Source organism: Scophthalmus maximus, chromosome 8, assembly GCF_022379125.1.
Source record: "Scophthalmus maximus strain ysfricsl-2021 chromosome 8, ASM2237912v1, whole genome shotgun sequence".
NCBI classification, from domain to species: Eukaryota; Metazoa; Chordata; class Actinopteri; order Pleuronectiformes; family Scophthalmidae; genus Scophthalmus; species Scophthalmus maximus.
The window spans coordinates 20,615,001-20,632,821 of record NC_061522.1 but is presented as its reverse complement, the minus strand read 5'-3'; the positions used below and the strand labels follow the sequence as shown (position 1 = coordinate 20,632,821).

At 46.2% G+C, this 17,821-nt stretch overlaps 2 protein-coding genes across 5 annotated transcripts in view; one reads left to right on the top strand and one right to left on the bottom strand.

The window, feature by feature from the left end:
- Window positions 1–750: 750 nt before the first annotated feature.
- Window positions 751–17,821, bottom strand: part of LOC118312037 (zinc finger protein Aiolos-like) — a 29,444-nt gene continuing 12,373 nt past the window's right edge. The window contains exons 4-11 of one of the 4 annotated variants that reach the window (XM_035636302.2): window positions 9,803–9,875; window positions 8,887–8,958; window positions 8,481–8,591; window positions 6,198–6,605; window positions 4,785–4,952; window positions 4,340–4,456; window positions 3,414–3,524; window positions 751–1,933 (exon numbers count right to left, since the gene is read on the bottom strand). In XM_035636302.2, coding sequence (XP_035492195.1) covers window positions 1,293–1,933; window positions 3,414–3,524; window positions 4,340–4,456; window positions 4,785–4,952; window positions 6,198–6,605; window positions 8,481–8,591; window positions 8,887–8,938 — 1,608 coding nt within the window. In that variant the 5' untranslated portion in view covers window positions 8,939–8,958; window positions 9,803–9,875 and the 3' untranslated portion in view covers window positions 751–1,292. Of the gene's footprint in view, window positions 1,934–3,413; window positions 3,525–4,339; window positions 4,457–4,784; window positions 4,953–6,197; window positions 6,606–8,480; window positions 8,592–8,886; window positions 8,959–9,798; window positions 10,139–17,821 lie in introns of those variants that run through there. The other 3 variants (XM_035636303.2, XM_035636301.2, XM_035636304.2) reach the window with 3 other exon arrangements.
- LOC118312041 (insulin-like growth factor-binding protein 4) overlaps window positions 11,855–17,821 on the top strand; it is a 14,542-nt gene continuing 8,575 nt past the window's right edge. Inside the window, exon 1 of the mRNA XM_035636308.2 lies at window positions 11,855–12,778. Within this exon, the coding sequence (XP_035492201.1) occupies window positions 12,427–12,778 (352 nt within the window). The 5' untranslated portion in view covers window positions 11,855–12,426. The remainder of the gene's footprint in view (window positions 12,779–17,821) is intronic.

Genomic DNA, 17,821 nt, shown 5'->3' with positions numbered 1-17,821 from the left:
ACCAGCGTAGGGCCCCATGCACAAAGAAAATGCACCACGATGAATTCACCGCCATGCAGTAGTGCACTTCCTACAGCAGATGGATGCTGGTGTGAGGAGACTTCAGATCGGCTTGAGTGCATTTCCTCAGCACATGAGAGAAGAAACAGTAAGGTCTCGATCCTCTGCTGAAATCGCGAGACAATCCCAGGAACAATCCGAGGGCCATTTGGCATTTACTGTTGATTTAATTAATTTTCAGAGCATGTCAATATACTCAGACTCCGCAGGGGAAACGGACGCGAGTCGTCTTTGTCGATGATTTGATGCAACATCGCAGCTTCAACCTGCTGTCAGATCAATCTTGAGGTGATCAACAACACCTTCGATTTAATTTGGAACTACCTTATTTTTATTCATATCCCCATCACCTATGTCCTTCTTAGATACATTGTAGTTTTGAACTGTCTAAGTCCTACACGTACATACACACACCTCTATTCAGTGAGACAAAAACATCTCTGCAAAACTGTGAAGCGTTTCTAACAAGCAGGAGTGCTAAATGAGTACGATATTCAGGAGTGAGAAACCAACACATGGTGCAGAGCGAACTGATGTCCTTTGAAGCCGTGAACTGCACTCCTCTCAAAACCACAGCCTGAAATGAGACATGTGACCTTCTTGATAATAGATCTTTTTTTTTGTTGTTCTGCAGTCTTCAATTGGCAAATGTGTTTTTTTGAGACACTTCTCTCAACGTGGTGCATGTCGTCGTGCGATGAAGGACGAAAGAGGCTCTCTTTTATTTTTTTTTACACCTTTACACAGATCACAGGGAAACCAACCACAGCAGGTACAAAATAAATGCACTCATTCGTGCTACTTTGTTGAGCACTGACAGGAATATGGCATGTTGCTATGAAATATAAACAGTTTATTCAGCAGGGATCATTAGGTACAAATGTACGAGTTAGAATTACTCCTTCATCAACACTTTACAGGCCATCTTTCACAGATGAGTACAATATGACTAAGAACACCCCAACATCTGTCATACTCCTATAACGTCTCTCTTCAGCGCTCCCTCACTCTCTCTCACACACACAGACACACACACACACACACACACACACACACACACACAGAGACTAATAGCTGCTACTTCATGCTTTCATTTCTGATACTATCAGCTACTTATATGAGTAAATATGTGTGTGTGTGTGTGTGTGTGTGTGTGTGTGTGCGTGCGTGTGCTCATACAGTGTTATCTGTCTGAGTGTGTGTGTAAGCATGAACTTCAGCATGAATGAGAGCTACTTCAATTCTAGGCGGTGCTCGCCGCGGGCTATGTGTGAGGAGAACTCGTAACGGTCCCGGCTGCGGTGGCCGCACACGTTGCACTCGAGCGGGTCACGGAAGCCGTGGCACCCCATGTGGATGGTGAACATGACATAGTCCAGGAAAATCACTCGACAGTGGCTGCAAGGGTAAACTGCCCCGGGCACCGTTCCGGCCTCCCCGTCAGCCCGCGCCACTCGCAGAGCCTCCAGCGGCGACAGTGGGATGGACTGGGCGTGCGGATGTGGGGCGCCGTTCTGGTGGCTCAGCCCCCCCAGCAGGTGGCTTAGGCTGTACATGACGGGCTGGGACATCTGGGAGCTGTCGGGGTGGAATGAGTCCATGCTGAGGGGTGGCTGGCCGGCGTGTGGGAGGCCCAGGAGCGACATGCTCATCTTGTGGCCGTTGGTGAGGCCCATAGGGTTGATGTCGCTGCGACTCATTGGGATGGGGTAGGGCCTGCGGGAGGGAGCTGCGTCGCTCTCTCGGCCTATGAGGATTGGTTGTTGCTGATGGTGGCCCTCTGACCCCGGAGAGCCTGGCGGCCGATCCTTGACTTCAGTTCGGTGGACCAGCTCCCTATTAAAGCTCAGGTCCAGGCAGACGCCGTTGTCGCCTGCACCAGCAACACAAGAAGAGAGAGCACTCAAGACCCGATGAGAGGAGGTTGCACATACTACATACTATGTCCAGCGGCGTGGCCAGAGAAACAGCACAGACACAGCAAGCAGCAGTTACAGCACAGGAAAAATCTAAAAGAAACCGTTAAATGACTCTTAAAGGGCACAGGAGAAAAAATGTGCACGCCCCAGGGGGAAAAAAAGGGAAAACTACAACGTGAACTGGAACACAGTAGGTCCACAGGACAAAAGAAGCTTTGAAGCGCCGGAGCGTCCTGAGCCAGCAGCAGAACTCAGAGGACAACAGAGGGCTGAGAGGAAGCAGACGTCGCAGGCGAAGGCCTCTGGTGCAGAGCGCCACAGATGTTCAGACAGAGAGGCACCTGCTCACGTTTCTCGCCTCCCGCCTGTTCTCTCTCTCTCTCTATCTCATTCTTTCTGCGTTTGTAGATTTACCTTTCTCTCCCTCCGTGTGGTTATCATATTGAAAGATCTCACTTCATTTGTCAACTTGATGGAGAGACGTAGGAGGTTTTTTTCTTCTTTTTTTTTCACCCATACACCCTCGTTTTGCGAGCAGCTTGAGGTTTAATTGCGAAACTCCAAACCCGTGTTAGTTGGGCTTAACCAGAGAGGTGAGAGTCAGCGATATAAAAAAATAGTTGTGTTTTGTGTGAACGCATGTAAAGTTTGGGAAATCACTGGGCCATGTCAGCCATTTTGCTGAAACTGATCCCTTTTTGATCACACTAATTATCGGGGTTTGACTTAAAACATTCATAGTGAGAAAATTATATTGAGACGTTTCAAGTGGTTGTTTCTTTTTATTTTATGTAACCATTCATTTAGCCATGCATGTTTACCAATACCCACCTATGACACACTTCTGGAAGAGAATTTAGGGCAGTGTGGACCACTCTGTGATGTGTCCAGCTACAGTATGAGGCAGCTGCTCTGCCCTCAATTCCTGTTTGACGAGAGACGGAGGCCAGCAGAGACAAACAGACAGACAGGTAGCTCAGACAGACAACTTGAAATAGTCTGCAAAACATGAATTCTGAGTTGTAAAGCATAAATGCCAGCAAAAAGCACACGTTATATGTATCCTTTGGGGACGAATAAAGTGCTACTTGAATTGACTTAATATATATATATATATATTTATATATATATATACACACACACATATATATATATATATATATATATATATATATATATATATATATATAAACATTTCAAAGAGACAGCAGCATTGTATACCTGAACAGGTGGAAATTATTAACATGAAAATAACAAGTAGCAATTTAGTAAACCCATCAATTCAATTAAAAAAACAGGCTTTCCAAATTTTAAATTTTTATATAAATCTTAAGTAACACTGTAAGCCTGTTTCAAAATTACAACTCAACTCCCTTTGAGGTGAGAGCCTCTGCTCAGCCTCTGTGTCTGCGTTGTCACTTCAGCTGCTCTTACCGGTGAACTTTTGTGGCATTGAACTCTTCCGCTTGGCTACGTTGCTGGCGAGCCTGTCGAGCAGCAGCGCGCGCTCAGTGCCCATCTGAGTCCTGGATGTGTGGCTGTCCTCTGCTCGGGAGAGAGAATAGGAGAGTCAGAGTGCAAGGAAGAAGACCACTTCTCAAGGAAGCCGCGTCATGAGTGAAGAAGTGTACTGAGCAGCATCTGTCCATCTGTCAGAGGCTTTGTGGTTGCAGTGGGAAATAAAAAAAAACAGTGCAAAACACCCCGACTGCTCAATGCGGGAGGAACAAGATATTAATTTGAGATCAGAAGCTCCTTTGACCTCACTTCCTGGTGCTTTTTAAAATTTTTTTTTACAACAGTGCAGGAGAGGAGACCACAGGATGAGGATGTACTTCCTCACCACGGCGGCACCATCAGGCAACAACCTTACGACATTTGGTGACCACAGCGGCAGAGCGCTGACTGTGTCATGCAACCAACTGTCCTGCCAATGTGTAAATGCATTTCTCGGGGGAGGTTAGATAGAGAGGGGGTAGTTTTGTGTGCATGTGCGTGTGTAATGGGTGGCTGGGGTAAATACATTTGCCCTACATAATCGGCTTCCCCTTTTGCTGCCACAGGTCTTCTCAGCTCTTTGACTCCACAGCACAGCTGCCATAACCCGTTTCGCTGTAAGGATGGGGTCACCTCCGTAAGCTCATTCATTTAAGGAGCCTATAAAAACAGGATCCCTCTGCACTAACAGCCTTAATTGTGCGACGGCTGCATATGCACAAATTTGCGACCACTGTGCAGTGGTCTGATTACACCTGTGCAAGTGCGAGCTGTGTGTTTGTGCGACCTGCACATGGAGGTCTGAAGTTGTTTTTGTGTCTCATGGGAGCAAGTGTGAAGTTGAGTGTGCGACAGCGGCTCACCTCTCTCAGCTGGACCTTTGCTCTGAATGTACACATGGCACCTCTCCCTGTGCTCTTCGAGGGAGCTGCGCTGCTTGTAGCTGCGACTGCAGTGGTTGCACTTGAAGGGCTTCTCCACTGCGGGCAGGAGTTTTAGTTAATCACTCATATATGAAACATACACATGGTACAGAGTATTATTTCCTTAAGTACGCGGTTTCATGCAAAACCGATGATGTGCACGAGAGGCTGCGCAGCCGCGTCTGCAGGTAAAACACGTGAACCGAAAGTGAGTTAGAGTAACGTTTCCAGGAGTAAGAATGAGTAAGATGTCATATGTGTGAAACCGTACGAGAGTGCACGGCGGGGTGTTTACTGGAAAGGCCATGCTGGCTCAGCAGGCCTCGTGCTCAGATTCAAACGGGGCGAGATACTGTACACAGGTGCATGTGTGGCTGGCTGGTACCAGAATGGGTGCGCAGGTGCCCGCTCAGAGCGTCACGCCGACGGCAGGCGTAGCTGCACATGGGGCATTTGAAAGGCTTCTCCCCAGAGTGCAGTTTGATGTGGCGGAGCAGGTTTCCCTTCTGGGTGAAGGAGGCCCCGCACTGAGAGCAGTGGAAGGGCCTCTCGCCTGAGGGGAGAAAAAGAAAAGAAACACAGCATGAAAACAAATCCTTTCACATTTCACATTTGAATATGACATTTGCTTTTTTAACTCGTTAAACACATTTTAGATTTCACACGACGGTTCGATGATTGTAAAATGCATTGGGTTCCTTTGTTCAACTGTAGGTTATTGTCAACAACACAATCTGATATCTGTTTATTTACAGTGTATCTTTGGAGAAATGAAGAAATATTTTTTTTACTTTAATCACAAACATATTTCATGTTTCCAGTTCTACAGTGAGTTGCAAAACATAGCAGCGTTGACCATCTTTGAAAAGGGAACAGGGCAACATCCACGTTGATTGTCAGAAACCTAGAAAACGACGTTCTCACGACCCAAACCGCACAAGTACTAAGCATATTGTGCAGTTGACTTCCCATGTTGAAAACACAGCCTCACAAGTCTCATATTACTATAACTATTCAACTCTACTCTACGGTAAATGTTCCTGCTCCTTTTTCATTCATTGAATGTGTGAAATTGCTTTGGTATACCCTGAAAAGGAACAAAATAAATTATTTTGAAAATGCCGCAGCAATGAAAAAAGCATGTTTTGTTTCTATAATAATAATAATAATAATAAATTTCATTTATAGAGCACTTTTCGTTGCTAAAAGCAATCTCAAAGTGCAAAAGGTCTACAACCAAATAACCACAGCTCGTCAGTAAAACGCTCACGATGCTACATAAATAATTGTTTAAAAGCACAGATTACTTATTGTAGTTTTGTGTAGATGTGGCGTACAACTCTACATGCCTTCATAGTTTTACTTTGCATGGATGGACAACAGGAACATTCTACACCTTTGACCTGCTCTGTGTGCTTGATTTGGATTCTTTTGACTCTAATGAACCGAATAAATAAGAAAGTTATAAAAACATAATAATTCTACTCTGACTACAAAAGTACTTTGATGAGTTGATTGATCTGTTGCAGTGATGAAATCACAAAGTTATCGCATGCGCCTTATATTTGTACAATAATAGAGGACATTTCACAACCTCTTGCTGTTGCTGCAGGTCTGGTTAGGACATGTGCGTCATGTATGATGCAGACCTGCGTGTTTTTTTTTTAATCATAGTTACTCAATCAAACATTTTGACCGTGTCAATTCAAGGCACTATCTCCCAGTGATATCGACAGTGTGATCATTGCGCAACTGCTGTATTTGAGGTCAGGTGCTTGGGCTGTGTTCCTGTGCTCACCCGTGTGGCTGCGCTTGTGCACCAGCAGTACGTTGATGCTGACGCAGGACAGGCCACAGATGTCACAGTTGAGCTTGCCTGTTGCCTGAACGCGGGGCCCCATGGCTCCAGGCCCACAGGTCCCGTCCTCAGCCTCTGCGTGGGCGTCTTGCAGCGCCGCACTGTCGTAACTTGAGTAGTCCACCAGCGACAGGTCCTGCGGCTCATTCAGGGCATCTCCATCCTCATCCCCCTCTCCATCCCTCTCCTCATCGTCTTCCTCCTCTGTCCTCTCCCCGTCAAATCCGTCCTCCATCCCATCCTCGCTCGCCCCCTCTGCTTCCTCTTTTGGCACAATCTCTCTCTCTTTTTCAGACTTGAGATACTGCTCACTATCTTCCATTTCCTCTGCCTCGGTCTTTATCGCATCTAAGCAGGGGGGAAGCAAAGGAGAAGCAAAGAATATATAAAGGAACAGTTGGTGTGTTCTCACATTAAAATGACTGAAACAATGTTTTTAAAAAGCACAGATTTACAGGGACAGGACACCTGGAGTGATGTATAGTACATACAAGGTACAACGGTTTTTCTTTTCTGATTCAAGGGTATAAGGGCATTTTTTGATAATGGGCTAGAGAAGTAAAATGGGACTCCCGTCCAACCAGAACGCGACGTCTTCACTTCTACATTTGTATTTATAGCTGACAGATATTAGTACAAGCACATCTCCAAAATGTGGGGAGCGTAATTTGGGCCAATGCAAAGTGTCACGAAGAGATTCAGAAGATGTGTGCTTGAGATAAGGGAAGGCATTTCCTCTGAATACACAGAAACGAGAACCAGGGCAGGAGAGAGAGACACGGCAGGCGCCGATTCTACATTTGCTTTCAAAAAGAGATTTCTCATTGATTGTTCATTGCTCCTGTTACCCGAGGCTGACAAACATCCCAAATAAAATGTTAATCTGCATTAAAAACTGTCCAGCAGAGCACCAATCCTCTGTCAATTCTACGGCGTTTCCTTCAGTTTTTTCCTCTCGTTCTTTTTCCTTGAGCCTCAAGATGGCACCAGCTGCAGGTCAAACTGCCACACCATCCAGGATCTGCCCAGCTGTATGCTAATTTCTCAACACCACATCTGTTGACATGCAGAGTTCCGAGGCCTGGTTTTGCAGGACCTCTCACCTAGCCTCTTGCTAAGTGTCAACCAGCCCCCGGTGCGCTCAGTTCCATCCAGAAACCACACTGTGGTCTCGGCGGTGGCTGGTGATGAGCTGAAGAGCAGCGCCTTGTATCGTGGAAAGCGCTCATAGGTGCTATGGAAACTGTGCTCCGAGAGGCCCGATATAGAGTCCAGAGCCTCGCAGCAGTGAACCGCAGGCTGCGCATGAGACGTAGAGCAGGGCTTTAGGAAGTGCACCCAGTGGGGCACATGGGCCGCAGGCAGAGACAAATTTAAAAAAGCTGTCTGCAGCACCGCATTGTTTTTTTTTTTGTACACCTAGTGTGAAATAATTTTCACTCTCACGATATCACATATAAAACAAGGTGGTCACAGTTTAGAAATGTTTTAAAAAAACGATGTGAAGTTACACTGCAGCGTGTCTATGAGGAAATGACCATTATAGGTTAGAATAATCTTTTACAATCAAGATATTATGCGTGACACCGCAGTTAGAAGCAAAACCTTGGCGGAGCTGGCACTCACGTCACAGCTCTAACTCATTCCAAAACAGTGATGAAAGCCGATGACACCAAATGCCGATAATTATTGACAAATCGACTTGCACTGAATGAAAGATCACGATGACGACCAGCGCAGGAGACACAGAACAACTGAAGTAACACATGACTCACATGACCTTTTTCTGTCTAATCAGTCGGATGACATACATCAAGCTCTTGTCCATCATATGTCAGCCCTCTTTACTTGAAAATATTGAATTGCTGTTGGATAAAAAAACGAGCATCGGGTCAATCTATTTTGTGTTTTTCTGAAATTAAACCTTCCTCCTCCCCACTATGGTTGGAGAAAATGTCCACTACACTTCAGCATGTGAAACCTTTGAAACCCTTCAGATAAAACAAGTGGGCACCGGTGGCCACACTAAAAGTAAGAACTTGATCTTAGTTCCTTTACTGGGTGACAACGGTGCTACGTTGTATTTCAACCTCAGGGTCTGAAACAACACTTTTCCCCTAATGCCTGTGGACAAAAAAGTGCCGCACTAAAAGGGTGAGAGCACAAGGGCTCCAAGGAAAAGAGAATGTAAACGGTATGTTATGTGTGTGCAGTGAAACCTACATGGATCCATCCCACCTTCAGAAAACTGCATCCCGTTCTCACTGAATGAGCAATCCTCCCTCTCCTCTTCCTCCTCCTGCGACTTCACATCTGCGACGTCGCTGCAAACGTCTGTGAAAAAGGTGACACATCGCCGATATGTAAATACTGTGTGGTGCCTTTTTGCGTCGCTAAGGGAAGTTCAAAGAATAATGGAATATTAAAATCATTTGATGATCAATGAGTGTTCTGGAAAACTCGGGTCTACGTGTAGCCCGTCATCAACTGTAGCCTGCACACATTCCTCCACATACACGCCTTCAGCTTTCAGTACCGTGGGCTCCGGCAGGATGGAGGCAGCTGTGGAGAAATGTGCGCAGCCTGATCTCGAACACCCTCTCACTAAGGACCAAAGTCAGACACTCACCCATCCCGTCTTTATCAGGGGAGGCGAATCCAGGGTGCTTGTCTGTGTTCATGATGGGGAAAAAAAAAAGTTCTGTGGGGAGGAATTACAACATTCGATAAATGAGAGATCGTTTGGAACATAAATCAAGCCTGATTCCTTCTAATGGGGCTTTTACAAAAACCCAGATCAGTCACAATGTGTTTACGGAATTAGAAAGAGAACGCTGAGCATTTTAACACTATTGAACATGCGGGTTTCCTGTATATACATAAATGTCACATATTGAGACTAATATAACTTTTCTAACGTTCTTGTCACTATTAAAAGCCTCCTTTACTATTTCGACAAAGCACGTGAAGAAACAGAGCCAACACTTGCATCTCACTGTTTCTGTTGGTTGGATGGCAAAAAAAAGAGAGAAGAAGGTTAAAAAAAAAAAGAGAGAAAAAAAGAAAGTTGGTAAAAGCACATGGTTGATTGCTTCGACCCTGCAACTACATTTAGCCTTATGAGAAAGACATAATGTTTCGCTGCACATGTATTTCCTGTCAGGTCTGAACATAGCAGCGAGTGTAAAAGAGCATTAAAAAAGGACATAAAATATAAAGCTGTGCATTTTGAAAATCAGGCTTCGAAGCCCAGTATCAGCGTTTTCATTGACCTGATCAAATTTTGGACATGTATGAAATTTCTATTGCCCTGTAAACAAAAACGTAAAAGCTGTTACTCTGAGAAGATTTAAGCATGTGGAGATCTGTAACTTACATCACATTCAGTAATGAGAAAATGTAACACTTCATTTTCTTACACGGTCAAAAGGAATTTTGAAAGAAAATATCTACACATTCGTTATTGCAAGTTACTTTTTTTTGAGGTTTTAGTTCTTGTTGGAGGTTAGCAGGAGTGTGAGGGATGATGAGCTGATCGTACCTACCTTTTTGCTCAGCACCTGGGGGATGAACCGCTCTCACAGTAGGAGTATTCCACACTCCGCCACTGGACTTTCACTGAATATGGAATATATGCAACGTCACTACAGTGAATTTTTTAGAGGGATCCCTTAAAGGAACAGGAACCCGTTTCGAAGGTGGAGCAACAAAAACCAGAGAAATGTTCACACAGCAGAGCAGCAACGCCAGTAACATGGATCCGTCCCTTCATCGTCATGTTGGTCCCATTTGATTAAACCTGAACACACAGAGTCTAACGCACTATTATTATCATATCACGCTCACGAGTGAAACAAAGAACGGATTATGGTTATGATGATTCTTCCATCAGGCTGTTCACAGGGTTCCTGACTTGTTTCCAAACAAGGAGCTATTACTCCATCTTGTGGCCAAACTATAAAGCTACTTTTCCTTCATCTGTACTCTTCCAATAAAATGACAAAATGTAAAAAAAAAAAAAAAAAAAAAAAGCCTACACACTTGTACTGCAACTCTTTGAACACACTTCATTGGGCAGTGAGTGGACTTATTCTGAGTTGCTTTGGACAAGAGCATATGTCAAATTTAATAATGCAAAAAAATAAATTTTGCAATGACTACATTCACATTTTAAACTTAAGGGACAAATTTTAAGGTGTATTTAATATATCCACTCAGGGACTTGCTACCAAAGAACTGCCAAAAAGAAACCATTGTGTATTGGATACCAGGACTGAGGCTATCATATCATCTATTGGCTTAAAATTGACCAGTTACAATTTTCAATTGTGACTGAATAGGAACAAGTTCAGCTTAACTGCTGTGTGGTGGGAGCCGGCCTCGAATGGCTGAGCTGAGGTAAGGGGAAAAGATTTGAAAACAGATATAGAGTGCAACCACAGCTACTAGTAACGCTACATATTTCTCATCATTTGCCGCGTGGTGATGGATAAGGAATTCTGATTGCCACCTGAGGGGTGCACGGCCTTGCAAGGCCTGGCTGCTGCCCACAGGCCCCCTATGGCAACCAGCCACCCGCCCGAAGAAAAAAAGCCAAATAGAAAGCACACTCACAAAGCCATTACAATACATGCTGGGTTTCCATGGCAAAGGAACACAGGGGGGGGGGGGGGGAAGAGAGAGATGTTGACCAATAAAAGTCATGATTCAAAACCTAACATGCTGAGTGGAGGGAATATCCGCACATGCAGAAAACAAGAACAAAGCAACACACTGATTAACTCTTTCACGATCTGCAACACACACGCGTGTAAAGCGCCTCAGCTTGCGGCGGTAGTTCAAATTTATGCTGTGATTCCAACAGTGGGGAGGGGGGTAGATTGCCCATTTGCATTTTATAGCTGCCCACTCCTGTAAGTAGCCATAGAGAGGAAAAAGAGAGAGAGAGAGAGAGATCTGGGGGGCTAACAGAATTGTGGTTGGGGGAGTGGTGGTGGTGGTGGGGGAATCTGGACGCACACATGCAAAAATACTCACATTCACACGCACACAAACACACACCGAGACCCTGTTGAAGGGGCAGGCATGGGGTTGTTTTGTTGTTTGAACCACGTTTCAGCCCCGGAGGCACATACATGTGTGCTGGGCATTTGGGGTTCATTAAAGTGGAACAGCACTGATGTGTTTTTTTCTTTGTGTGTGTGTGTTTTTAACTTTTTTCAAGGAGCGGAATGTTTCATCAAGTGATCTTACAACGTGCAAATCAATACATCGGAGTGCTCGTCGCGTGGAATAAGTTGGATGCGACCGAAGACAATAATAATGGCTGGGTGGGGGAGAAAAAAATAAATGTATTCTGTGTGTGAGAGGGCAATTCAGCTGTTTCTCCTCTCGGTGCACTCAGGACTGAGGAGGACAAGTGAAGGGAGAGAGTGTGTCTGAGGAGGAGAGAGAGAGAGAGATAGAGAGAGAAAGAGGGAGACAGAGGGAGAAAGCTTTAGGCTGGCTTTTCCTCCGCTGTGCCTTTCAGCTTCTCTCTCACTGTAGAAAGAGGCGTGTCCATGGACCAGTATAAAGTCCAAGGAGAGCCACTCGTGTTGAGCCATTCTCAGGAGCGAGTCCTTTGCACTGCACACAAGCAAGAGGAGGAAACTGTAGCTGTGACTTAAAACGCTGCCTTTTGATGACCTGCTTTGCATTTGGACACTTGTAGACCAGATTTTTTTTTGGGGGGGGGCGGGGTGTTCGAGCAGAGGTTGGGCGAGCCTCTGGACCGGAAGACAGAGCAAGACTCACCTGAGCACACTGGTGGATATCCTTCCTGCAACTGTTCATTCCAACACAACAAAACCCAGTTCTTATCACCACCACACTCGTCAGTCGAGCAGATCAAGAGCAGGCTCCAGTTCCTGCGCTGTGAAATTGAATCAGAGGAAACGGAGGGGCAGCACAGCAGAGGCTTTGTGTCCCTGCGATTGAAACACTAACCAGCTGAAGATATCAAAGACCATCCTGGACAAAGCGTTCTTCTCAATCCTCCCCGGTTCGCCTCAAATCTGCTGTTGAAGTATAAAGTGATCAAAAGCTGCACATCACTCAGAGAGAGAGGGCAGGCTAAAGGGGACCGTGCACGAGGGGAAAAGGACTGTGTGCAGGTGCCGGGGCTGCCATGGTACGTGGAGGTAGTGTGGCTCCATCCCGCAGGGGCCTGTGGGTGTTTGGTGCCCTGTCGTTAGTGGCACTGTGCTTGTCGGACCAGGCCATCCGCTGCCCGTTGTGCTCCGAGGAGCGGCTGGCCAGCTGCCGCCTGCCAGACGGCTGCGAGGAGACGGTGCGGGAGCCCGGCTGCGGCTGCTGCCCCACCTGTGCCCTTCATAAAGGTGCGCAATGTGGCGTCTACTCACCCCGATGTGGCACAGGCCTCCGCTGCTACCCGCCGCGGGGCGTGGACAGACCACTGCACTCGCTGATGCACGGCCAGGGGGTATGCACCGACGAGCGGGAGGTGGAGGAGAACTCAGGTGAGAACGAGGGCGTCAGCGTGTGTGTGAACTGAAAGTGAATACACTTCTTCACACCGGGAACTTTATTTCAGATGCTGTTGGTACAAAGAGGCTCAAAGCACTAAAGCATGTCCACAATGTGTAATGTCTCTGCAAAAGTCTATGTAGAGATGCTCTCATTAAATGAAGCGCACCAGCCGTCAGCCACAGCTCACCAGGTCTGTCCAAAATCACTCCTAGATTGGTGTTCAGGCCAGGCAGAGCAGAATATTTTCTGTTATCTGCTGCCTGGGCCTTACCTGAGCTGCGCAGGGTCAGAGTTGGGGGGGGGGGGGGGGGGGGGGGGGGGGTGTGACAATGTGCTGCTTGTTTACCCTAATCTCAGCTAAGCCCTGAACCAGAGCATGCACACACACAAGCTCCTCACGCATGGCCTGATGGGAGAGTGCACACAGGCCCTCTGCTGTCTTGTGGACGGCCGTTGTGAAAGGGGCCCTGCTGTAAGACGCAGAGCAGGCTTCAGAGAGGCCAGAGGAGGAGGCGTGGTAACAGAGGAGGTGGGCGTGTGCGCGCGGGTGCGTGTGTGTGTGTGTGTCTGCGATCGGCATGACTATGTGGTTAGTAAGTTAGACCATACTTGTTTTAGTCAAGAAGGAATACACTTGGTTCATGCACAAAAACACACAAAAAACAACAGCATTCCTTGGGTGTGCAATTGTCTCATCCTGCTAATGTTCAACTGCGATTCTGCAGGTAGTCATGTCGCGCACGGAGAGAAATGCATCGTGGTGGTTCAAGGAACGTGAGAGTCTCTCTCCCTCTGTCTGTGTTTGTAATGGGAGGAGGTAATAAAAGCTGCTGTATGAAATGACTGTAATGGAGTGTGGCCAGTCTGGGGCTATTAGAGCTCTCTGCAATCAGTAATTCACTTGGTGCCCTTTCTCTTTCATGGACCCCCCCATCCCTCCTCCTCCTACTGCTGCTGATATCTAACTATCTAACTATCGACAGTAACTATCTTCTACTGCCGTCAGTGTCTCGATCACACTTTTCTGGGTCCACTTCTTGTTCTCCCCTTTGTTGTTGCATTCCTCTCGCATAGAAGAAAGTCTGTTTCCACTTTCACACAGTGGGACGTCTTAATATTGGATGTCTTATCTGCCTATCCAGTTGCAGTTCACTGCTCTGCCGTTTATCTTCCTTGGCTCCACACAAAGGGTAGTGTTGATTCCCATCGTTCCGTATGAGAAAACGTGTCGCAGACAAGTTGGTCCGTTTGTTTGTTCCGGATCATCCGCTAACTGGCCCTGCGTTGCTCCCACTGAGTCTAGACATTCTACTGGTGTGCTAGTGTCAGAACACCAATGATTTGAATCAACTTAGCCAATATAAAACTCCCAGGATGCTCATCTTCACTGCAGCATCTGTTTCCCCTGGCCCTGGGTGCTCCCCTCCCTCCCAACCCTAACAAGCCTTCAAGTGCATCGCCCACCACGTCCAGCTCCTTCATGAGGATGAGCTCATCGGCACTCTTGCTGCCAGAGCTGAAATGAGAGCCTTCTGCTCTCTGTGCAGGGCCAGCATAGGTTAGGCCCGGCAAATAGCGTGACTAAATGGAATCAGAGAGACGGGGGAAGCTGTTTAGAGCATGAAAAATATGGAGGGTTGTCTCAGCTTGGCGCACCTATGTCCGTCAACACCATTTTATCGTGCAAAATCGTCCCCCCGGAACATTATTCATGCTCTTTGATGTTGAACTGTCCGATCCGCTGGCCCCGGAAACCGGGTTATAGTGCGAGTCTTGGGTCCTTTCTCCCGGGGCGGGGCAGCGGTAGATGGAAACAGTTTGGAAAGTTCAGAAGTTTTCTTTTTGGTGTTCTGTAATCTGAGTGCAGAGTTCTGCCTCCACACTCCTCCTCACCCCTGGAGTCTGTCATAACAAAGCGGGGAAGCGCTGCCCAACAAAATCTCACTGTAAATCAATTCTTCTGGGCAGCAGCTCAGATCCGCCGTGTAAGAATGTTCAATGTAAACCGTGGCAGGGGCGAGACAATTAGAACGGCACAGGGGAGAGGCGAGGAGCGGCTCCAGTCACAGGCGGCAGGAGATTTCCTTTGTGGCGCATTTCGCCGCACTTGTGCATTATTAAACAAGGGGGTGCATCTCCTGAATACATGTCTGACACTGCCCCACTCCTAGCAACAGTGAACATGCCAGATAAAAATAGAAGTGGGTTTTTAAAAAGCGAGAGAATTCCTAATGAAAAGGACCACTGGGCGGAAGCAGATGTGCAGAGAATTTCGGTGGACTTGACTAATAGTTACGTCCCCTGCATGTGTGACAAAGATCTGTGCTGCCTCATCGTGATTGTCACTTAGATTTAAGGACCGCTATCGACCACCGATGAAAAAGTAATTTGATATACTGGGGCTGGAAAGAGTCATGAGCCACAAGTCCGTTTCGTTTGGGTCCAAACATCAGTAATGGACTATTATTTATACTGAATTTCCATAGTAACAACAAGCACTATCAACATCTTGTGTGAAGTTAATATCCCATTCTTAGAAAAACCCCTCTGTCCTAATACTGAGCATAAATCACCATGCGTGTGTTGGCGGCCGTTCGTGCATTCCAGCTGAGTCTGCCCTGGTCTCGTATTCAAACGCTTCCCCTCTGACAGTGAAACAGATATTATTTACAAACTGATACAGATGTCAGATATGAAGTCGCACACCTACGGGCAGAGGCCTAGTAGCGTGAATGAAACTGTCAGTGGAGCCAGACTCTGTCCGACCACGCTCAATTTACTGTGCCGCACACCGGCCTTTATGAAAGCAGCATGCTAACCTAGATTTTTTTTCTTTCTCCCAGGAGCGAGCACTCCTTAGCACATTTCAGGCACTTGTGAACTGGTTAAAGATGTGCATGTAGTTTTCGGGTGTATGAGGATCTTTTCTTTTTCCCCAAATCCCTTGGAGCAGATGTCTCCTAATGTTGTTTATTTGCTTTCTTGGAGTTGTGCAGCACATTTGTACAGCTGGGGCTCTTGTGCAGGAGTAAACCTGATTAGCTAATTGCTGTCCTCTGTGAGACGGGGACCCCCCTCCGCCGTTGGAGCCGAGAGATACACAAACAGTCCCACGCTGTCCTCATCGTGAAACGCTTAATTTGAGGAGGACAGTGAATCACCGAGGATAGGGAATTCATATTCAATTGTTTCAGTGGTAAAAGCACTGCGGCAACTCTGCATCGCAGCCTCTTGGTAACGAGGGGGTGATTTAATTGAGAAGTGCATTTTCGTATGCGGTGATCATTAATGATCACTTTGCCCTTTAATTGTGATCAAATATTGTATACCTTGTAACCGATATTCCAGGTACAGTACGGTGCTTTCGTGGACATTTTCAGAGTGTATTAATTTCCTCTCCTTGCTCTTCTACTCAACATCCTGATTCTGCTCATCTATTGAAACGAAACCAGTCCGTCTGAAAATTTAGTTAATGATGCGACTCAAAATAGTTTGACCTAATTCACTGCAGCTGCAGGTTTCCCTCTATTCATAGATCCAGTCATCACGTGCACTAACGGTGCATCAACAAATGATGAATGCCTCGGTTTACACCAGTTCTACTATGACGGAGTTTACTCATGCATGCATATACGTTAAGCCTATAGGAATTATAGCTCTGATTATAATGACTATAACACCTCAGTTCAGTTTATGTTGTTGGATAAAATTACATGAATTCAGACGTATCTGATTTCTCAGCGGAGGGAAAACCACACCACACAGAAGATCCCAAACAATGTTATGTTTTCGCCACTGGACAATGTTCTGGACCAAAAGATTAGGATGATGATGATGATGATCTAGTCTAGAAGACTCCCTGCTCCGTCCTCTACTCATATTTTCCTCCCTGAGCCACACCTGCATGTGTATTATATTTGGCGTCGAAGAGTTTCAAGCCTTAGGCTACAATATAAATTCTTTTCAAAGCATGAAGCCAAAGCAACCAAATTGTTTTCTTCGCTGAAAATGCAAAAAAACAAAAACAGTGCAAGAAAGCCGCTGGGGCAGCGGCGCGCCGCTGATTTCATACTTGTTTCCATGAACTTGGTTCTACGGAGGCATCACTGCAGCAGCGTGTGCATCTAAAGGGAATCAATAACACCTGTGGAATCATAAAATAAACGTTTAAAAAATTGTAATTATTCTCAGGTTTCTTTGTTCACAATCATTTTCGGTTCCCTTCAAGGGTAAATCACGAAACAGCTGCTGCCGTGTTCTCTTTGGATTCAGACTCACAGACGTGTTGTATTTCTCGATGTCTGTTGTGACAGTTTAATGTTTATTATGGTTTTCAGTTTATTATTATTATCACAATGGGACGTGGCCAGAGAAGTATCAGACAGTGCAACAGCAGGTTTCTTGTCTTTGTGATTCATTGTTGATTCAACTCTCTATCGTTTCTTTGGCAAATAGAAGAGTAAAAGAGGAGAGAGGGCGAGATGGCACCGGAGTACATGCTTAAAACTGGCCCGATGATTAACTGCTTCACAAAAATCTTCTGCCAGGAAATTGGTAGTCTGATACTCTCTCTCAGCATCCAGTGTTGAATGAAAAGTTTGGTAGTAAGCCTAGTTTACTTTGGAGCTGCCAGGATCTCTTGAAAACAAGACTCGATAAAAACCTGGAGTATGGCTGGGCTGTTTATGGGCGCGCAAAATCGAAAATTTGACTGTTTGTTCTCCTTTTTTCTTCTTCTCCAATATAGACTAGTTGGCGTCTCGGTTATAGCTCACTTTTGAAATTCTACCGCAGCGCATGCCGGGCTGCTGACAGTGTTGTCAGCTCAGCATAACCCGGGTAGTTTCCACTTTAGCCGCGTTGCGTTGCTGCGACAGGAGCGCGCGTCTCGGCGGGCGGGCAGAACTCGACAAACACCAGACACCGGAGCTGAGAGAACCCGACAGAAGCGACTCACACATATATCCGGCACCAGTCGTGCCTGTAACCACACCCAACATGTTGTGATGTCACATTGCACTGACGGTAAACTA